The 24117-nt window shown below is 35.1% G+C and overlaps 1 protein-coding gene across 4 annotated transcripts; it reads left to right on the top strand.

Annotated features, from left to right (window-relative positions):
- The first annotated feature begins 179 nt into the window (after positions 1–179).
- On the top strand, positions 180–23793 carry LOC123703294 (PRL-1 phosphatase). 4 transcript variants are annotated; one of them, XM_045651276.1, is made up of 6 exons: positions 180–310; positions 15617–15804; positions 16404–16862; positions 19013–19179; positions 22126–22257; positions 22445–23793. In XM_045651276.1, the coding sequence occupies exons 3-6, from the start codon at positions 16755–16757 to the stop codon at positions 22551–22553; spliced, it is 516 nt and encodes a 171-aa protein (XP_045507232.1). In that variant the 5' UTR covers positions 180–310; positions 15617–15804; positions 16404–16754; the 3' UTR covers positions 22554–23793. The 4 variants fall into 4 exon arrangements, with proteins under 4 accessions (XP_045507232.1, XP_045507255.1, XP_045507336.1 ...); XM_045651299.1 differs by lacking the exon at positions 180–310 and adding an exon at positions 11239–11429; XM_045651380.1 differs by lacking the exon at positions 180–310 and adding an exon at positions 11451–11593.
- The last annotated feature ends 324 nt before the right edge of the window (positions 23794–24117 follow it).

Below are 24117 nucleotides of genomic sequence, written 5' to 3'. Positions count from 1 at the left end.
CTTGAACTTAGAGTAGCATTTTGCAGTTCTAAATATTTTAAGATCTCATTTAACTCTGTTCAATAGGAAGTTTTATTTTAAAATAATAAATAAAACTTAACAACAATGAATAAAACGTGTAGGTTTGGCTTTATAATTTTTATAAAGAATAACACTTTATTCACTCTAATATTTTCTAACATGGCAATGTAATTTGTCAGTTGAGTTAATTTTCTGTGCCGAGCACACGTTTCCTGCGTGTGTGGTGAATTTTACTAGCTGTTCGCGGCTGAATCCGTTCAATTCTTATTCAATGTGTATGGCTGTGGAGGTAAGTCAATTTTCTTTTAAGTTTTCTGTATCATTCGCTATGAGAATCTTGTACTATAATTAAGTATCCTTCGAGCGAAGGTCGTGCCCTCTTGTATGGACGTCACGAACCAGGCGTGGAACAATAATTATTGTAGTTTTCCTACAATTATGTATATCTAGTCCATTCTATATTCATACCAATAAGGAGGAACAAATATTCAAGTATGCAAACATGCTAAGCATCACCGACGTGTTCCAAGCACCTATCGCATATTTTAAAAGTATGGATGAGTGCAAGCCTATTCCATATTTAGTTGCAATATTTATAGACCTATTTAAGGAGTTTCGATTTGTGAAAACGTACTTTAGCAATATTAATACATTATAAGATTCTGCAGGTTACAATTTCTTAAAACCTGCAGTTTTGAACTACCACTATACATTCACCTACATTACAAACAAAGATACCTACATGGTAAATTTGTTTGAAATATTGACATAGTATCATGTTTTAGGAATTATGAATGGATTTCAATAATTTCTTGTCACAATCTAGAACAATCATAGTAAAACTAAATTAGGTAATTAAAAATAAAATGTGATGAAATTGTTATAACACAATACAGTAGGTATAATATGTATATGACTCATAACTCACAGCATAAACAACTTAAATGTTTATATTTTCTTTGAAATTCATATTGTTTGTAGCAGTATATAGTGTAGTTTGTTTAATTTAAAATTATTTCATGTGTTGCTATCATTAACTAAAACATTGCAAAACAAATAGGTTTTAATTAAACTTGATGCAATTTGAGAATGGGATATTTTTGTTAGGAGAAATCGGTTAACTTGAACAATTTGCATAATATTAACTATATATAATTTAATTAGCTTAAATAATTATTAGGTACATACCTAAAAAAATTACACCTGCTAGACACTCAAAAACAGAGCCATTTTTATTATCATGTGTGACCAGATGAAAATATTCCGGTGTCCCAAATTTATGATTGCAGTCCTAGCTAGGCATTCGTTACAGCAGCATTTAATAGCTCACTCATTGATCTGGTTTATTTTTTATATATGTATCATTCAATATGTTAATAGTTAATTTGGTATTATTTATAACTGACATACTAATTTAAAATATTTGTAGGATGAGTAGTAGTCTCATCATATTAATTATAAATGAGTCCCAAAATTATATTGAAAATAGATATCATGTAAGTACAGTACTCCAAAAGTGATAATGCGCATAGAAATCTTTGTCACAGTTCGGTAACTGTCATATTCCCAGAGCGTCCGAAGACAATATTATGTATATAGAGTGGTTAAATGCATTTTCTTCATGCATAATTTAGTAACATAGTAGTACATTTTGGAAATACGACAATAAGCGAAGATTTGCATGCGCATTATTAATTTTTGAGTAGTGTAGTTAGAGGCTTTTTAAATAGTTTGAAATTTGATAACTGATATATCAGTTTTCCCATACAATTAAGGAATAGCATTTAATAGGTATTTTAGGAAGTTTTACGCGCATCTCTATTTAGATTTCTAGACAGGATATGTCAACTTGTAATCTGTATTTTTTTTAAATATTAAATAAATTTTTAAAAACTATGTAGTGAGGTACCATTTTCTTAACTCGTTTCGCCTATTATCTACTTAGCATGCTCTACATTACGTTGCACATTTGGTCCTGGATAGTATTTTCAAAATGAATGGGGCTTATCACTTATTCAGTTTCTCGAACATTGATGGTGGCAATTCAGATGAAAATTAATTTACATTGACGTCATAAACGCGCAAACGTTCGTCCAGTGTATTGTAGTAAAGTCCGTCAAACGCATATTGCAATTACGTCACAGTTGCATAATGCCTTTATCAGCTTCGTGAATTCCATAATCAATAATCTTGTATGCATAATTAACTCCTATTACATATACATTGTACAAGGCTCAAACTATAAAAATTATAAACTGTCTAATTTTTATATCGTTCCAATCTAATGTATTACGATGCCACTAAAACGAAAAGGATTTGATGCCGTTTTATGTGGTCCCAATACAATACAAAGTAGGTATTGTAATTTGTAAAAATGCAAAATAAGTCTCATTTATAGATGTTGAACATTTGGTGAACGTGAATGACACGAACACATTTATGAACATACATACATATATTTAAACGAACTTACGTTAGAGTAGGACAGTATATCAATCAACCACATGAAATTCTATACCATGGAAATCGATCAAACTTGTACTATCGGTCATGTACGCTAATTTGAACTTTTTCTATCTCCATTCCTTGAGCCTAGAAGGGCATTGAACCGGCCTTGGCGAGCGTATGTTGACCCTGCGCAGGCGTTGACGTTGGTCCGTTACGCCGGATATGCGATCTCCTGAATCCTTACAAATGCTATCCAGGAACAGAATGTGCATGTTGCAATGTAAGGTAAACTTTGAACGAATGTTCTCGATTTTTCCATTTGCCTTACAAAAACTTAATTAGTTCATTCAAAAATCTATATAAAAATGGTTTCAAAGTTCACGCTCGCTAATTAATTGTGCGATGGCTAAATTCGGAATGATTATATCAATTAGAGTTATTTAACGTCGCCATTTCAATTAGATTAGTTTTGCCACTGGCTGAATGACGGGCATGGCACACCCGATGGCGTCATCAGTTACCGAATTGATATTTTAGTTGAGTGGATGGAATCATTTATGAACTAACGGCCTGCCTTCGCTTCGCTGCAATACAATAAGGCTTTATAATCAGTTAACAGACCTTCGTCTGTGTAGTTCTTCACGTACTCTTCACTCTATCACGAGGATCTTTCTGAACGCTGATCGCTGGATCTATTTAGTCAGTATTCATGAAATATACACGGTACGCGTTTTAAACGGAGTCAACGTGAATATGCATCCTGTAGATCGTGTAATAGGTTGCTTTGGGTTGACAAAGTGGTATTAGTTTACTTTCTGCAATATAAAAGAGATAATATTGTGATTTTAATATTTAATCTGCATCCTCTACACTTGCTCAGTTATCATGAAATTTCAGGTCGTAAAACTTAGTCAAACAATATTATGCTTCAAAAAGGTATGAAAAAGATTGCTCTACTGTGTACTTTTAAGTCTTAATATAACGTTAACTAATTAGATTAATAACGTGTAAATGTATAATTGAAGCTCTAAAAAATTTAAGATTAAGAGGGCTTATTCAATTTAACGCAAGTCAAAATCTCCGCGATCTATTACGATAGATCGCGGCTTGCGCTATCCTTTTACTATGAACAGCATAAGTCCACAGGAGAGCGCCGAGCAACATGTCCTCTCTCTGGAAAGGCTCGCTGCCGACTGATTTTAATCGGGTCGCGCGCAGTGTTTTATAGTACTTTAAAAAAAATTGTAGAAAAATAATAGAGGTACCTTAGATGATTTTTTAAATTTTATCTTATAAGTAAGACGTTCTTTTATTGCAATATGTAAAAATTATATTAAACTAAGTCAAATATCTTGGTGAAAATAATCATTTTGTCGACTATAATTTCTAAAAAAATTCACATTGTTCGGATTTTAATTTCGTAAGTTAGGAGTCCAAAATAAAAAAATCTTTTAACTAACTATTTTAATAAGGATTTTTGCAGTTAGTTAAAAAAAATTGTGTGTTAGATCTGTCAGCGATTTCAGATATTTTTAGCTTCGAAATTGACACTAAAAGCGAAATCAAGTAATCATCGGCTCAGTTATCTTGATGGTATTCACAAATACTGTATTAATTGAAAAAAACTCTTAACTAACTATATAGACAATAAAATTTCCTAAAATTATTAGTAATTCATATGTTTGTAAGATAAGTGGTTGATGGACAATCTGGTTTGAAAAATCACATATTTGAGCCAAACAGCGCACGGACCGCGTACACGGCCTTAACATTTACAGAAATCCATCATCCTACTATCCTACTACATAATATTATAAATGCGAAAGTTGGTATGGATGTATGGATGTTTGTTGCTCTTTCACGTAAAAACGACTGAACCGATTACACCAACCGATTGAAATTTAGCACACATATAGAGGGTAACTTGGATTAACACATAGGATAGTTTTTATCCCGGAAATCCCACGGGAACGGGAACTATGCGGGTTTTCCTTTGCAAACGCGGGCGAAGCCGGGGGCGGAAATCTAGTTCATAATATAAGCGGTGGCATCTTATTCCTTTCCTGTAAGGTAAGCCTGTTTATCATATGAAATATGAATACGATGAAATAAAAGCAAAATTATGCCTTTTTAACATCTCTTCCCTTTTATTGTAAAAGCAAGACGTCTTATAATTCCCAAAATCCAAGGGGCTTTTAGCATCCTGCAAGCTTACGAGCAATAAAAAATTTTACCTAACCCGACATTCCTAAGCAGTTTTGTCGGGAACGGCGCTCGGTCGGTCTGAGATATTTGGGCCCTCTTGGAGACTATAAAGGGCGTTGATTGGACAGGAATGGGGAGAGCCGGTCGGGTGGGTACGTATAAAACCACCGGTTCAATCTGCAAGGGCTCTAGGGTCGTTGCTCGCAGCTTTAGTGGCGGGCTTTCGAAGTTAAAGGGCGACGCACGCTGTGGCCTCTCCTATATAATAACGCACGGTTGAACGATGTACTGATGTAGGCACTGTTATTGATTGATCCCTTGGCATTGAAAGTTGAGGCTACATTTTGAGGAAGTAAACCTGCAACTATTATGTCGTTTATGCAAATACAATATATTTGCATGGATGGTTGGTTTTATTGAGGTTGGAAATGTAATCAATATCGAATTATGGTAAAATTTGCTGTTGGTAGATGATGTTTAAACGCCCATGCACTTGATACCAATTTGAAACCAGTGTATAACCAAACAAAATTAATAAAATAACAATTAAATATTAATTTTATTCAATTTACAAGAGAATGAAGATGATTCATATTCCAGTCAATTACTTTTTCATTAAAATAATATAATTTGCGTCAAATGTTAGAAGTTATCATCTAAAGATAAGCTAATCGCGCACTTATTAAATTAATAATAATGCGTACTCGCTACCTTTATTACTGAAACATTGTTAGCAACTCGTTCTTTATACGAGCTATTCATATAACTTTGAAACTGCCGTTAACTAATGTAATATATGCGCTGCACTTTAATAGACAAGTCTAGAAAGTTTCAAGTGCACCTGACTTGAAAGCCTTTTAGTGGTGGTAGTGTTAATTGCGATTTATTGGATGTACATATTCCATAAAATTTCATCCACAAGGCAAAATTAATACTATTATTATTCTGTATTAATTTGCCTGAAAATCTGCATTATGCACGATTTTGTTGTTAGTATCAGTAACGCTTATTGTTGCTAAGAGACGATAAAAATGCAGTTTCTTCTCAGCGTCATTCGTGTATATATAATACATATTATCGCTTTGATAGTCAAAAGAAAATTATACTTATAGCGTCAGTCATAGAATATATGTTTTAAAGAAAAATAGGACGAACTGCGTAAAAGATCAATGAAACACGGGAAATAACGTTGACCCTTTGTTTCAAAAGCAAAAGTCAACCCGCGTAATGAAAAACCTTACCTAACCACAATTTTACGTACCGTAGAAACCAAATATTGGTTTACCTGGTAATATGTGTTTGGGATTTAGTAAATCACTAAAAGTACTAATTAATAAGTAACCATTTATAAGAAAATATGAATATTTACAAGCGTATTGAAAATTTGTCGCAATTTGTAGAACAAAGTGCAACAAAGTGCAATAATGAGGAATGCAATTAGCGAGCTGTTGGTACCCGGGAAAGGGGTCAGACGCTGGGTATCCAGGTCACTGAGCCAGGTCGCATCGGTATCGTCACCACGGCCAGTACACCTGAGCGACATCGCCGCTATTTATACGACTGTATTGATTTTTATAGACCTTCTGCGGTCGTATCCGGAGAACCGCCACTTTGTATCTAACTGCTTGCTTGATAATGCTGTAAATCGGAGTATGCAGTCAAATATTGTGGCATTTGGTAATTTTGGACAAAGTGATCTTCTTTGTTTTAGTCATGTTGGACCTTAAATGGAGTGTAACGTAAATGTTCGATATCGATTCGGTCATGAATAATTAACAGAAAATCGCATTGTTATTGATGGCTAGTTAATGTAAGTAGATATAATGATTGGCACTCAATCAAAACTCATTTATTATCGGAACGTGTCCCTATTGAATATAAATACACGGATATTCAGTACTTTCTAGAATATCACTATTAATCTAAATGTATATTATGTTGGAGTCCCTAAATGCTCAATATAGACCTATTTCGATGTCAAGGGACTACGAAGCTGGGACGTCACTTATCACAATTTTGTTTAACTAGGCATTTAAAGTAAAAGTTGGAGTTTCTTGCCGGTTCTTCTCCATAGATACTGCTTTCCGAATCGGTAAATGTTAAAAATACTTATGTAATGACGATTCGAAAGTGCTATCAGAAGTAGTCTAATTGAATAAATAAATGTTTGAGTTTGAGTTTAAAATTACTGATAAAATTAAGTCACATCTAAACTACTACAATATTTCGGTCTAAGAATCACCTTAATTACGGTCAAATTGTATTTAAAGATATTTCCAAAAAAAATCAATAAATTAAACATGTTTTCGATATCTCAGGTTTCTATAGGGAATTTTGTAGAATGATAATTTTATGACGTGATAAAGCGATTACAATCTCATAGTTTAGTTTTAATGATTTAGTTATTGTAAATTGTGATAAATAATATAATAATTATCGTATTATCACTATTATCATAATTGATATTTGATATCATTATGCTATAATTATCATTCGAATAAAAATTTAAAGACTTCCTTTTTACTTTGACTTGACTTGATGTAAAATAGTGCCTGAATGTGGATAATATATTCATTCTATCAGTAACAATTATAAGCACACTAAATCAGATGCATTTCATGCAAAATGAAAAGTGTGTTTATGGTAGAAAGCAAATAAATACGTTTCAACATTGGCTTTTATATTCGTTGCATTTATAGAATAGCTCTCATGTGACGTCTGACATTGCGAGGCTATTAAGTTATTTTTAGTGCGTCGAAGGCATACAACGAGGTCTAATCCCTTTGATGTGGCAGACGGGGGGATCGTACGAGGCGCAGGCGGAGTCGATGACCGCGTATTGATCCCAGCGATGTGGGTCGCGACCCGTTTCCCGTTGCAATACAAACGGGCAGGGCTGCATCAACCACCTCAGACAGACATCGAAATATATACACGTGCATCACACATCAGACCTCCTTAGACCTATAAAATAAATTCCAGCTCCGCAGCTTTCTCTTTAGAAAACTCCTATAAATAGACACACCAGTTATAAGACCCGACCGATGGAGTAGCTTTGATTCGATATTTACAGGAAGTTTATGTTTTCAATTGCTTAGAATTTATGGGATTAAACCAATATTACGGTCGTGAAAGATACGCGTGGGTTCGTACCGGTACGGCAACGAACGCGATGAATCAAGTTCCCTAAACCACGCAAATTCGCATAAATACATATAACATGTATTTTGGATCTTTTCTAATTTCTTTTGCAATTTCAATATTCCGTTATTCCATTTATTGACGTCTGAAGAAATGCTGAATTATTCATGTTGGGAGGACGGAGCTGGGGTATTGGCGGACCCTGTACAGCGCGAACTCATTTCCATGAATTGAATTCTAAATACACAGCTATTTCAATGAAATATAGCATTCTGATTGGTCGGCTGTGTGGGTGGATTTTGCAGTGCCGTGAAAGTTGATTTGCACGAGCTCCCCACCCAACGACCGTTGCACAAAGCGCTCATATTACATTCACTTTCCTTTATCTGCAGAAAGGTTGCCCTTTGCTCTATTCTCTAGCATTCAGCGTCCTATAAACTTTTGAGTTATTTAAGAAGCATCATTTGACAGTTGACACACTTAACTTTTCTACTTTTAGTTACTGGGTGTATTTGAGAAAACTTTTCTTCTCAAATGTTGGTTATTTATCATTGGCGATAAATAAAATATATTATGACAGTTGTGTTTACGATTTTCAATGATTATCGGCCAGGAATATTCTCGATTTCTATACTTTTATCTGTAATGGCCGATTGTTAGTGATAGGTGTCGAAATTCTTGAGATAAATTTTGAGTAATTGTTTTTTTAAAGCCGATGATATGACCTTGCACAGTTAGCTCAACAATGTGTATCCATGTACGATTATAATCGACATTTAAATACAACATTTTGTCCAAGAATGCAAGGACGGCGGATTAATAATATTGAATTCGATCGAAGCCAAAATATACGCAACCATTATTGATTTTGATATCGTTAAGGAAGGAATATAGTTTAATACTAGATATATTTAGAAATAGAAGTAATGGAGTTCTAATCCGAGCCAAGAAACAGTCTGAAATGAAATCTAGAAATACCGTCTTTCAACATATTATTTAAACCAACGCCGAGTACCAAATCACGTTTGCCGTGGGAGCTCTGAGGACGAATAACAATAGCCCGTTATTGTTTGTGCAAGAGAAACACGTTGATTTTGCACGCCACGTGTCAAGATCACGTGGACATTGAATATCCCGCCATGTTTAAATTTAATCCTGCGTTTGTGGAGTACAGAGTAATCTCTGCAGAGAACATTTTTCAGATATGATTTGAAGTTAAGGACCAAAAATAGAACTAATAGATAACATTAGATTGCTATCTTTTAAATTCTTTGTAAGAATGTTTATAACTGCGATAAACTTCCAGGTAAATTACACATTTTTTTCGATGATTGGGTTTTATAATTTATTATTATTATTAATGTACTAGGTTTCCGCCCGTGGCTTCGCCCGCGCAGTCAAAAAAAAAAAACCCGCATAGTTCCCGTTCCCGTGGGATTTCCGGGATTGCGTCATTTTCCCGGGATAAAAAGTAGCCTATGTCCATTCTCGGGTATCAAAATATCTCCATACCAAATTTCATGAAAATTGGTTCAGTAGTTTAGGCGTGATTGAGTAACAGACAGACAGAGTTACTTTCGCATTTATAATATTAGTATGGATGTACTGATTGATAAAATGGGGTTTCATCCTTGATCAATATTGATCCGAAAAATAATGTGCAGAAAAAATATTTATTCTTAAATAAAAGGCAGGATTTCAGATTCTGAATATACAAATACACAAAAATTCTTCTCTAATAAGAGGATATTGCCCATATAATCTGTATATCCGTAAATTATTCCCATCTGTTGTTTTGACTTGTCGGATATCTTATCATTAATCATAATCAAAAGCAACTCTAATGTTCCAACCTTTACGATGTCATGTCTATCAAGTTACCAGATGTCTTTTTAACGAAAGGCAAAGGCAAATATGATCTCAAGCTTTGCTTAAATTAATAAAACAAGAAATACCATCCGTTTATTTATAACCCAAATAAGCCTTTCGCGGCACGAACCTTCATTATTGACGTAGGTCATTCCTGCTGAATCTTAAGTGGCTCGTGTTCAAGAGCCGTCTCTTATTTCGTATTCTTATAGTCATCATTTAGCTGCTATAATAAGATACTATGATGATGTTATGTTATACTTATTGCTTGGACCACCAACAATAGTAGTAAATGGAAGATATTTCGCTGCAATTCTGTCTACAAGTACCGATAAATATGGTACGTGATCATATTATAATCGTGATACCGCATTTAAATATCTTCTGCGATATCTAACTTGCAAAAAAGTGTAAATCTGAAAAGTGTTATTCTATAATTGCACAATGAATTGTAAAGATTCATCATGCTGATAACTAATCTTTTAATGAACGTACTATCGTTCTGATTGATCTTCAAGCCTGTTAAGTGCATTTCATTTTCGCTGTTATATTCCCACACTATAAATAGATCAATATATTTTACAAAGCAATCTACATTTATGTTGTTCTTGTGCTGGTTTATTGTGTGTTAAACGATATTGTGGGTGGATGTAGATCAGACAGGACGATACTTCCAAGTCTATAGTTACTGGCATTTAAGTGCAACTAAGCGTATAACAGCGTAGGAACAAAACACCTACGCCTAGCGACAACGACTACGAACACCCACGTAATTTATGTGGTAGACCGTAGAAATGGATGTTAGTAGATTATTTTCATTCCCGTTATTTTGCTAATCTGTATTAAACAGATAACGGAATTTATTTAACAGATTGTAAAATTCTCATCTTCGATTGTGGCTCTGTTCGGTAGTTAATTATTTAGCTGGAACTTGGACTCATGTTTCTTAGGTACACAAAAAGGCCTCGTAACTACGATAGATAAAAATATGCCCGTACTGTAAGAAAAAAAGTGTAGTTTTTATTTTACATTCCGGAATCCCTTCAAAATTTCATATTTTTAGTCGCTCCTTCTGTTCACGGTATTTAGTAATAAACTAATAACTCATGCTTGTAATTTTCCGTGGGGGCGTGAGACAGTTTTTTCAACACACAATTTTTTCTCATTTTAGGGTTATTTTTAAATTGTCTATTAACTAAGAAATACTTATTCTATATGTAATATAGATATTACTTTTGTTAAGTTATTCAATCTATCTGCTCATAGGTATTATATTCCTCTTTACCCTTTCAGATGTTTTGTCTGGCGATAGGCCATTGTCTCTTCACGCATGATTATATTACAGTCTAATTACTGTTTAGTCTAAGTTTACTCCGCTCAGAACATCGCGATGAACTTGCAAACTTTTAAATGCCGCCATGAAAAGTTAGTTACGGTTGCGAATGTGTGCGTCGGTGGGCATGTGTCGAACGTTGGCGGAGATGACGCCACCGTCGGCCACCGCCGTCGCTCGTGACGTAGCCGCGGCGGTCGGCGCGAGGGCGCGCCACGCCGCTCATGCCAGTCTGCTCTGCACCATCGCGGCACGGACCGTGTCGACCCGTTGCGATGTGAACGCCTAAGTCTTTCCACTGTCTACAACGACAGCCTCAGTGCGTGTGGTTTATCGCTTCGTTTATTTTCAATACTGATCAGTTCATTAACTTTTTAGTTCGGACCCGATTCATCCGTCGCGTCGGATACATGTAAGTGATGTTTCTGTGTCATCATTAACCTCCGTGTCCCGCTTTACTGACACGTTGTGAGAACGAATCGTCGAGTGGTGTGCGTGCGTGACTAAAGTAGATCTACGGGAATGTAATCCACGTTATGCGTTTCTCTTTTCTTGGATATGCTTGCACAAAGTCAGGTAACTGCATGCATCCAAAACTTTCACCTTCTCACGGCGTAAGTTTTTCTTTTCGCTCTGAACTCAACAGGTGTACAAGCACATTCGCATTGTTTTTGATAACGCCAAATGAGGCCATTGTTAGACATTTACTCGCTCTATCTTATCGAAATGCCCATTCTTTCTAGCAGTTGAATATTTAAAAAAAATAAAATAAAGCTACGTTTCTTTTCAACTTTCAAGACAATTTGGAGCCAAGCGAGCTTTATAGGTCGAGAGGTGATAAAATATTTAGGAGGGTGACATTTTAAATATATCTTGTTTTCAACACTTGTATAACTTTCAGCGTAATTGCACCACAATGTTTCAGTTAAAATGTTATAAACATATCAATTGTGGACGGAATTCGTGCCAGTGGCGTAAGCATTAAAATAGCTTGTTTGGCTAATAAATTTCGGACACGAACGATGTTATATTTTTAATGCTTATACGGAAAAGTATCGCAAAACATGATAGATGTATAAGTGTGCTATAATAACATGTTATGTAGATGCAAAAGCTACGGTTATCTTATTATTATGAGCCACTGTCAATGTCAGCTTCACGGTCAATTCGTAATGATTGGTCATTAATGTTTAAATATAATATTCTGATACGGAAAACACATAACCACAGGAGGAGTGCTTTCGATTTACACGTGTGAAAAATAATGAAACCTACCTATTCATTATTGGATTTGGAATTTTTATTAAGATTTAGATTAATTACCGCGCAACTTTTAAGTGAATTATAAACTTAAACCGTATCATTTAAACCGGAAAATTCTATTCGTCTCATAAATTATTCAATTCCAATCAACAAACAAAAGTTGTTTATGAATAAGATTTAATTTAGAAGTGCGCAGAAGCGAAACTTAATTGTTATAAACAAATAACTACATTTTAAACATATGAACAATTGGATTTATGACGTAATTAACTATTTTAATAAAGGCAACATTTTGTTCAAATAATTATTTTTAACAACAAGCTAAATTTCCTTCAAATGGTCAGAACTGGACCAACCGGAAGGCACAAAATATCAAATAAGAATAAAATTAATAGATCTACAATAAAAAAAACAACCATCAAAATCTGTGCAAACCCAAAGAAAAAATACAGTTAAGTAAGAACGACCTCGGTTTTTTTAAGTCGGTTGAAAAGAATACATCATCAACAGCAAATTAATTAGAGTGGCTACGTTAACGAGTTACATCTTTGGTTATTAGAGGGAAAATAAATACTTCACTTGTGTTTTGAATACACGCGAAGTTTCGAATAATTCATGAGGCAATAAATCTAAAATTGACTAGTGTAAACAAATATGGATAAACAACGTGTAATTATTGCGTGTAACATTATGATTTGGACATAAAATGAAACTTGGTTGGATTATATAGCAGTTAATGAGCAATAAAGATGGTTACTCTAACAATATTTTACGCAGTTTAAGATTGGATAATAATCTATTACATATAACGTATGATTGCAAAATTTTCATGGGTTCTTATCATAAGGGAAAGGCTTTTATTTACGGTATATTTTGTTGAGTATTTAACTCGTATCATTCATTCTGAATATCTATTTGGTCAGATAAATCCAGCCATAAAATTCCATAAAATCTTGCTTAGCGATGTTATTTTCTTTTGATAACGGCATTTATCTTGCAGCTTACTGCAGATACGTGACATAATCACAAACAATCACACCTTGTGCTCGTGGTAGGTTAAATCCCAACAGATAAGCCAAGAGTAAGCAATTGCTTCATAAACAGTCGTTGCTAATATTATAGATAGTATTGCGTAAGCTAACTGAACATGAATAGGTTTTGAATGAAAATGATGTTTTTTTGCATGTTTGGATGCCTATAACTAAATTACACGCAAAACAGCTGACCGATCAACCAATTCATCAAGTTCACTAATGTAAAGCAATCACGCTCAATATAAAATGATTAAAACATGACCTTATGTTATCGCGAATAGCAGTCGTTTAGATCAAAATAGTTTTACGACATAAATTAAACTCGATAACAATCCATTAGCAGTACTAGTACCAAGAATTAGGTATGCCGCAATAAAGATGAATCGAGCTCTCAGGGAATTAGCTACAGTTCGACCTCGGCTGGAAAACGTTTCCGCTGTCGCACTTGCATCTACAAGTGGCTGTTTTCTTTGTCTGTAGGTACGTTGCATAAAATGATCCAAATTATACGGTCTGGGATTGTTTATAAGTGTTTATAGTTATCAAATTATGAAGGCTATTAAATTGTTTATGTCTGCAGATCTATTAAGAGGTATCCGGGTGGTTCATGTTTTGTTGAAATCTTGTTGTACTGTAAGCGTCGTTTCGTCTTAGTTTGTACTTATCCCTTTTGTGGATTAGGTCTGTAATTGTTTCGACTTTCCTTTTGATTAGATTTTTTGTTCTTTTATTTTTATCAATAGCTATTGATGTACCTAGTACCTAGTATTCACATTTGAGAAAGATTAAGTTTATAAACCGAAGATTTTTTGTGTTTAATGCATAGATATACGTAAGAATAGATATCTGTTACCCTCGGAACTGATATTCTAGATCATGCGTAAATTAATACGCTTCCATACATTTGTAACGTGATGCTGATATGGAGCCACGATTGATGTTGTGGTTCCAATGTCCTTTGTGGTCAGCCTCCTGTTTGCCACGTGTCCGCTTAGCATCTAAAAGCAACGCGACACTAGCTTGGTCTATTGAATTTCATAGAATATCATACACGTTGCCAACACTATTGATAGACACACATCCGCAGTGACATTCTCGAAGACTGTTTATATTTCATATATTGTTGTTTGAAATGCACGACGATCCTGTGCTAATTAGCGGTGCGCAATATTTTTAAAAGTCACCCTCAGACAGTTAGAGGATATACGTTATGTATTATTTCTTCCTATCTCGATGGCTAGACTGAAAACCGTTAAAACGTTAAATAGAATACCGTCTGCATTGTTGAATGTGTGTTCGGGAAGTCTGGACTGGAGTTTATCGACCGTCGCGTCTGCAAGGGGTTCATGATCTTTGTTTTTGTGTCTTATTGTGACCTTCAATATATTCACTCTTTTAATTTCATTTTTACATCATTGTTCTTCTAAATCGTCTACGATTAAGTTATTGAATTTATTAAAGATATGGTGATTCTCAGAAGTAGATATTTAAAACAAAAAAGATTTGGAAACATACTTTTTGCGTAATGCGAATAAGAAATTTCGTATCTCTCTTAGATTCCCACTTAATCAACTACGTACTACGCTCTGTACTTTGCCATTTGGATAGCTCTATTAATTAACGTTATTAACAGTTTGTTAAAAGCATTCTAAATCATTTGCGTTAGCGGCCAGGCTCCAGGTTATGTTGGCTACAGCCCAAGTCTGGATTTCGTTTCTCCTTGAATGAAACCTGTAGAAAAATAAATATAGTTGAAAATATTTGCGTCCTCTCACATTGGCTAATTGGAATTAGCTAGAAACAGTAGCCAGAAACTGAAATCAACTTTATAAAGCGTAAGATTTATTTAAATTTTACGCGTTGTTGTCTTTCGTCCGTAACGTTACTTGCCAAAAATGTGTGGCGTCGTTCAAAAAACGAGCACATGGTAACCATATAAATATGATACAAAGAGAAAGAAATATTTAGTAAACATTTCTGGTCTAATTATAATTTGTATTCTATATCTGGCTGAAACATATCATCATTCTAAATGTATACATGGTTTATTCAGGTACAATGTTATCGATTCCAACGAATGCACGACCTAAATCTTAATTACGGCATTACATTGTTATCTGCATAATCCATGTATGCATTTATAAATCTCTATTTACTCTATAATTAACATAATCAAATGTTGACTTAATAGCAATGCGTAAATAAACCGTGGAATTAAGGTAATTGTCTCCGTAAATAGCGGTGGATGTGTCATAATGGAGTGTAAATAGTGCGCCGTACTAATTTGTTGTTATTGTTGCAGCTGGGCATTCGTTCTGTGGCGACATTGATGGAGTTCCGCTTGGACAGCGCGGAGTACTGCCAGGCCCAACACAAATAAACTCGAGGGCGTTTCGAGGAGGCAACGTAGTGGGGTGTTCCACAAGACCCATGCTGCCGGGAGCGCGCTTACTCGCACCCAAGCATTTTGCGATTATCACCCACCCACAGGTATGTTCACATCTTGTATACTTTGCGTAATGAACTAGGTATAAATTCATATGTAACATGCCAATTTCTAATCAACCTTGATCAAATTGTAGATCGTTTGGTTTAGGGTGAATTAACATGGTATAGATAATGCTTGTTTGTCACGCTTGCACGACTGCACATGTATCTACCAGAGTCCAAAAACAACTGTAGTCACGAACCTTGCATAGAAACATGATTTATCATTTACCAAGTTCAATGTTAGAGCAAGAAGCGTCCACCTTTATTGTCATAGCCTTGGATATGGATTCATTTGAGAACCGTATATCAATGTACACAATTATTAAACGATTATTGCGTAGTGTTTACTATTATGTTATCACAGCTTGTGTACATACAGCCAAGGGGCAGCCGGTGTGAACGCGCTAAAAAGTGACGCTCGCTTGGCAGTCACTCAGAAAACAGCGAGCTCCACTGGACTAACTCACATGACCGAAACTTTACAATCTGTATTCTATTTTTAAAAGCAGTTTTTTCTCCCGTTCCCGCTTTGACGCATTTCGAAATTGGAATTCATCTTTCGCGATTCATGTATTAATAAAACCTCTTTTTTGTTTCAGTTACCTTAGATTCGGACCCAACTTATTGGAGCATATCAGTTGCCGAAGAATCATTAATAGCAAGCTTATGTTCACATAATTTCATATTAGTTTCGTAACCCAATTCGGAACCTTCGTTTATTAGTATTCGGATGTGCTCAAGTGTTTGAAAGCGACCTCCATGCGGGTGGCGCTCATTATATAATTGGACCCTTTCTAAAAAAAAGTCACGAAACTGAAGTGTGTTGTGTGGAAATAGAGTGACAATTTGTCTGTAGACTGACGTACTACGAAGTGACGCGGTTGAGACCATCCAAGTGTGAGATAGTGCGAGAGTCGTCTTGTGGTCTTGGGCAGTAGACAGCAATCACCATGAAGCAGAAGGACATCAGGCCGGCGCCGTCTCTCATCGAGTACAAGAGCATGCGCTTCCTCATCACCGATCGCCCATCGGACGTCACCATCCAGTCCTATCTACAGGTACGCATATGCATTTTATTTCTATACTATTAAGCCGATATGGACGGTGGAAGAAATCAACCAATACAGTGCAGCTAGCTCACTAATTAATATAACGATCAATTGAATAAAATGTGGTATTATTAGTTAAATTGTTTATCTAGATTTGTGATCTTAATATTTAGACAAACATTATTAATGCGGCATATAAATTAATGAACAATTTATCGAACGCTTGAAGATAAAGTGCTATAAATCTCAACACAATTGCGCCTATCTTGAAGAATCTTATCTCCATTTCCTGTCCCGAGAGCAATTTACAGAGCGCTTTCTGCCCTCGTTTTTCGAGTTTCTTTGATAATTGCGGTGCCTATGGCCTGCGAGCCTTATCTCTCCCGACGTTACAAAGCGTGTTTGTAAATGTTTTTTTTATTTATATTACAAAATTCTAATTTAATTTGCGTTGTTAATAGCGGTACTGTTTACAATACCAATTTCAGCGCTAATCCTTTTTACGTGGGATTGAGAAAAAGCTTCGACATGATAAGATGCCTTAAATAGACAAGTTTATTGTGAACTTGAATTGTTATAAACATGCTAGACATTACATAACACCTTACATACACAATTTGCCTTACCTGAATCCTTTTGACAAACTACCTGTAAGAGGAGCTTAAAACTTAAACTTTAACAGGAAATTTTATTGCTTTCCTACAATGTGTGACTTGCTCCTGTTCCCAGCGATTAGGACCACAGAAATAGCCCATTGTACTTCCACAATAGCTAGAGTTTCAACTATTCGTATCACCAATTCTATTGCAAACACGTTCAGTAACGGGTCAGAAAGTTTATTTGTGAAAAAGTTACTTAATATTTTATTGGAACGACGATTTTACGTTGCTTTTCAATAGTGGGGATATATTTTATTGGAACGACGATTTTACGTTGCTTTTCAATAGTGGGGATTTAGTTTTAACCAAAATATTCAAATCAAATAAAGTAATAGGTCTTGTAATGTTCGAATGTCGTGCAACCTATTAATACTTACCTACCAGTCATCAATTAATGCGAACTTAGCATTTCCATAGATCAGAAAATGATGATAAGCTTAAATTCATACTTATGTATTTTAATGCGATAAAGATTTTCCGGCGGAATAATTTTATGAGTTATCATTTTGGGTAAATTTTTTGAATTTATCATTCGATAACACTGTCAATGACGCAGTATTGAAATCACGGGAAATTATTGATCTTTTGTTATCTACAAAATGTCTGAAGACTTCATGACGATTTTCTTTAGTATAATAAATATAGACCAAACCGAGAATCCTAAAAATAAAATCTACTGTAGTTAACACATAATATTGTATCATATTTTTTTAAGTTTGTGGGCAACATTGCGCCTCAGTTCCTTTTGGGGACATGTGAAAAGACTGAAAAATTAATTACCTATTATCTTATCTTCAAAAAATAATTTCAAAATACCTTAGGTTGCGCTTCTTTTGATGCATTTTCTTATTCTTCCTACTTTACGTCGAGAGCGTTCAAGGCTAAGAAGGTTTTGTAACGTTAACTGCCGCAGCGCTGTCCACTTTAATGAAAGTCATTTAGAATGATCTCGAAAATTTATCGTTCACATTTTTTGCGTATGTTACTTGCCCTATTTTTTTCACAATTTCTTGTAGTTTGTACAGAGTCCCGACGATGATAAAGAAATATTATATGTATGTATCAGATAAATAAATCCTCTTTTTCATCGGTTTGTCACAATATGTGGTATTGTATCTTTCAAACTAGAGCCGTTGATGGTTGTAAGATATAATAAAATATGATTTATGGATATATTATAAGCAATTGTTTCAAAGGTATTCAGGTACTTGAAGATAGTATTGCAAAAAATTGACTCCTTTTCTCTTGCTTTTTATCACTATGGAACCGTTTTTACGCCTACTACTTTTGGACGCCCGACCGAGTCTGGTCGTTACGTCTTCCTCCAACCAAGATATCTGCTCGTGATCCCCGTCAAGGGAGGGTCGCCCTTGCGCATGTCACTATCAGATTGAACCTTCCGTTCACGCCTCCTCGTTAAGACGTACTAGCCGTTCTGGCTGACATTGAGACCACTAAAAAATAACTACTTTACAATACATCACCACCCATTGTTTCCAGGAGCTGCGCAAGCACAACGTGTGCACGGTGGTGCGCGTGTGCGAGCCGAGCTACGACACGGCGCCGCTCAAGGCGGAGGGCATTGAAGTGCGCGACCTCGCGTACGACGACGGCACCTTCCCGCCCGCCAACGTGGTGGACGACTGGTTCGAGATCCTGCGCGATAAGTTAGTAGCTTTTCTTTAGTAGCTGGAACCTAACCATTACTTTTTTTTTCTAGGTAAAATTGCCTGTGAGCTAAACAAGACTGATCTATTTCTGTACTACATTTAATACAGATGCGATCAGCTTTTTTCGTGTGAAAGAGTAGAAAACATTCACCACGTAGTTTATAGTGAAATCGAATAAATTTCGATCGCTTTTGAGTTTATCAGTCAACAGACGCGCAACGAACATTTTGTGATTGGAAGGGTTTGCCAATCTGTTACTACAGCCGTACTAAAGTAGAAGGAATTTCAGTCAGACTTCATTTTTATAAGTAGAAAATTACTATAACAACGCTACGCTAGGTCCGAAAAAATATGTTAATAAAGTTGCCTCATGAAAATGCAAGTCTTCAAGTATCGTACAAAAATTGACAATGAATTTTAACCGAAACCGTTCTCCACTAAAAAGCCTCATTCATTTAAAGATAAAGGAATTTGAACCGCCCTATCTCTTCCGTAACTACCCCCATAAAATGGGGTAAATGCCATTGAAAAAAGCGAGGGTGGCACGCTAGTGGAATATAAAGTATAAAAGTATTCGGATAGCTCGGAAAACTTTGCCTTATGTCAATAAACGTGATCCGCGCTGAAGGACTTTCTGGGGGCCTTTTTCTCAAAGAAAACTCAAAGATAAAATCAAGCTATAATATTATTATAAAGTTTGAGTGTTTGGTTGTTTGTTTGAACGAGCTAATATGACGAAATACTGGTTCAAATTGACACTTTTGTTATTAACTATGGTCCTATAAAACAGCACGCTATGACCTGTCAAATTTTAGAAAAAATAGAATTAAATATTCTTTAGAACAGACATGGTTCAGCTGGCAAACTATATTTTTTCTACCAATGCGCCGTTGTAATACTATCCAGAGAAGTGTATTTAATCGCTTAATGCAAGGAAAGTTTCCCCACCTGAGTACACTCGTATTGGGGTCACTGCATATCGCTCATTTGTTATTCGCGCCAACAAGATCGATGCTTCAGGGCCTGGTTCCTTAGTGCAAGAGTACTCGATGTAACGTCGCAACAAATGATAATAAATAAGGGAGTGGTTGTTGTTTCAACCTACCCGGTGTAACGTCGCAAAAATGATAATAAATCAGTGTTTGTTTGAAAGAATTCGTGAGACAGAATTTAGCATTTAATTTGGTACTAGAAAGAGTATATGCTGAAAATATTTTATTGTGTAGGTACTATCCTACCTATGCAATTTATATGCATTATGACAATATTATTTCTTATGTTTTGGAATATTATTATATCATCTGCTCTTTATTGATGACATCAGTTGAACGACATTGCGAAATAAGAAATTAAAGTCAACGAGAATCTTCCAGAAGTTTCCGCTCAGTCTAAACGAAACACGTGGACACGTGCGTTATATTCACTCGACGCAGCTTTTTTCAACCAAACTGCATAGCGATAAAATTGCACGTGTCTCCTCTCTTCGCAGAAAGGACACTTATTGATAAATCAAATCGATTTCTCAGTAACGTTATGACGCGTTAGACCCATTGTATGTTTAAAGTTTAATAAAAACGAAACACAGGTGTTAGACGTGCGTCACTTTCATACACATTAGTCACTCTATTTTGCGATAGCGAAATGTACCAAAGAATTTTTTCGTGCTTTTTATGAATCATGAATGAATGTGTGTATATGTTTATACACTTCAAGGAACGTCTCAAGGACAATTTATATTTATTTGGAGAACATTCAGATTTCTCTCGATGTAAAAATAAAGTGTCCTTTGAAATGTATTTTCGGGTAATGATCGTTATTTGTGCGGACAAATGTGCTGATGTTAGTTTGTTACTGGCTGAATGAAGTTGGCTTTGAGTTTGTAAACGGTATATAATAACCAACATCCAAATGCTATAATAAAGTTAATGTATCCATTTATTTCAATGACTACTATATGTGGTAAACTATTGATGGATTCTCGTAATCATTAAAACGGAAAAAAAAAGTATAAATAATTGTAATGTTGCACCATTTACACGTTCGGTTTTGCCAAATATAAACAGAGGCATGAGAAATAATTGTATACTTTATGAGACATTTATGTTCTGGCTATGAGTTACTTTGTTTCCGTAAAATGGCGTTTAATATATTTTTATTCTTAAAGTCGTGGCTGGCTCATATCTTAAATTAGAGTAGTTTTTATCTCTTAAAATTTATCACATGCTGCAATTTAAAAGAAATCATATCTTCAGGAAGTTTTGATTGTGACGATTATCTTACTATACGTTTAGATCTAATAAAGGTAAGTCCAGATAGAGTTGGAAAAATGGAGAAAATTCCCATTATTTTTATATTTCTTTTCACTAATTAGTAGTTGAGACCGAAAAAGGTTGTGAAAACCGCTGAAACAATTTTTACCAAAGTTGGCATTGATTAAGTTTATGTATCCACCAGAATAACACATAACCTATAGAAATACATGCTTATTGTCCGCGGGCGAAACGACTGGGTAGAGCCTAGCGTTATCTCTTTCCTAAATAAGCAATGTGCCTAGTATGCCTAACACCCACTAAACAATGTCAAACTAAACAAATACTTCTATACGCCAATCTCGGGAAATACTTGACCAAGTTAAAACATTTTTTTCACCATTATACATACATACTGTGTAGGATGTATGATACATCCTTTACTTAATTTCTCTCCGTACAACCGGTTGTCTGGAAGAAATCGCTATTTAGCGATAAGGCTGCCGTTTGTTACAATGTATCCTAGGTTAAGTTTCAATTTGTAATTTATCTTGAGCAATAAAGCACAAACAAATAAATATTGTGTACAATGGTGAAAAAATGTGAGATGTGATCTCAGATTTCTTTAGTCTATATGCACCACGGGCATCTTATAAGCGGTTAACTGTATTTCAATATATTTGTATGTTTGTAGGGCGCAAAACAAGCCGGAGTCGGCGGTGGCGGTGCACTGCGTGGCCGGGCTGGGCCGCGCGCCCGTCATGGTGGCCATCGCGCTCATCGAGCTCGGCATGAAGTACGAGGAGGCGGTTGAGACCATCAGAGAGTGAGTTGCTTTTGTGCATATTGTGATAATAATAGACTTTTAATTTATGTTTCTTTTTGTCTTAATTTTCTTTTTTTTTCCACCGAAAAGCAATAATTTTCATTGCATTAGAATTCACCTTATCTTGCATACGAAGAACAAATCTTAAGAAAATAAATCATTCATATTTATACTATTCATATTCCAGTCAGCGTCGCGGCGCCATCAACGCGAAGCAACTGTCGTACCTCGAGAAGTATCGGCCCAAGTCGCGACTCAAGAAGAACGGCCACAAGAACTCGTGCTGCGTGCAGTGAAGTGACAGCGAATGTAGCTCTGCTTTCACACACACACTACACACGGGAGCATAGACACTAACACAATGCGGGCGCGCCTACACTGTCCGCGCGACGGTCTCACTTGACACATGACATTTGAATATGATTCGATTTTTTGTTCACTCTGTATTTTTTTTTGTCTATGGTTTTGACAATTTCAGTTTTTAAATTTGGACTCGTTTTTTTTTTGACTTTCGATGTTCGTTTATGGATTGTCTAGCTGTGATAATTTTTTTTTTTTAATTGACAACATTTCAGATTTTTTTATTTATAAGTGAAAATGACCGACCGGCGGATAGTGTAGTCGCACCCGACTCGTCATAATATGACGTTGACAATTTATTTTCTATATATTTTTTTTGTTCGTGGGGTCGTAACCGAAATCTAGATAACAGCTTTCTAAACACATTCCCGTTCAGTTTCGGCTCGGATTTGGTTATGGCTCAGTTCCTCCGAAACCGTCTTTGACATAATTTTGCTACGAAATTTAATTGAATGCCTTATTGTAAGCTAATGTTACAGTGTCCAAGTGTTGCGATCTTGTGTTCCGACTTAAACTGAATAAGCTGTTGATTTAACGTCTTGCAATATGTGACTTGAAATAAACTGTCCAAAGAAAATATAGCGGTTGAGTTTAAGTCGCGGCTCGGTCGCGTATAATGCGTTACCCTTGTGCAGTACTGCGTAGTGGAGTCACAAGAAGCAAACCACGATTTGTGTTCATAGGTGAATCAGTTACTGGGGTACATAATAAATTTCAATTTCCATAATAAAATGTTGACTCGATGACACCCTTACTTAATTTTTCTTTAGATTTCGTTATTTTCTTTGTGTGTTGATATCATGATTATATTTTTCCTATGTATTTTGTTTAGAGACTTATTATTATTAATAAATTATGACATAATAGAAGAACGCGTTTGTGTTTATATAATTTAATTAATTGAATTTATTTGACAAGAATAATATATCGTCCCAATGCTTTCGACGTTTAATTTGATTAATGTTTTGAAATACGAATTTTTGTCTTCAGATTAAAGTGACTGGAGGGAATATAAAATGCATTAAAACACAATTAAACTCGATCCACAAATGTTCCAGTTAAATATAGCTCTTTGATATTATTTTTCTATTTCTAATTTTATGAAAATAATCGAAGTATATGATTGTGTAACCACGAAGTCACATTCATAAATAAAAATATTTATAAGCAAATGAATTGATGTTTTATTTGTATCCATGGTTATTTAAGGTAATGCGATCGATAATGGAAGATTAATATGCATGACTATTACATAAAAAGTAACTGAATGGTAATATTTCCGTATGAATAAAAACATAAAACGGATATTGACTGACTAGTTAATCTTTCGTTTCAGTCTAAAGAACTTCTGTTACGGAAAAAAACCTAAACAATGCTATGTTTTTGGCATATGAAATTCAGAAATTAAACGTACGCTCAATTTACATCGTCTCCTATTAGAATGGAAGTGACTATTCCAAAAGAACTTTGTATCATTTGATTGCGATTTATATCATTATT

This window comes from Colias croceus, chromosome 1 (assembly GCF_905220415.1).
Source record: "Colias croceus chromosome 1, ilColCroc2.1".
NCBI classification, from domain to species: Eukaryota; Metazoa; Arthropoda; class Insecta; order Lepidoptera; family Pieridae; genus Colias; species Colias croceus.
The sequence above is the reverse complement of the archived record's forward strand: the minus strand, read 5'-3'. Positions and strand labels throughout refer to the sequence as shown.

Coding starts and splice junctions, on each gene's coding strand:
- LOC123703294 (XM_045651276.1), top strand. CDS start 16,755: ATGAAGCAGAAGGACATCAGGCCGGCGCCGTCTCTCATCGAGTACAAG. Junction 16,863..19,012: donor CCATCCAGTCCTATCTACAG/GTACGCATATGC, acceptor CATTGTTTCCAG/GAGCTGCGCAAGCACAACGT. Junction 22,258..22,444: donor GCGGTTGAGACCATCAGAGA/GTGAGTTGCTTT, acceptor TTCATATTCCAG/TCAGCGTCGCGGCGCCATCA.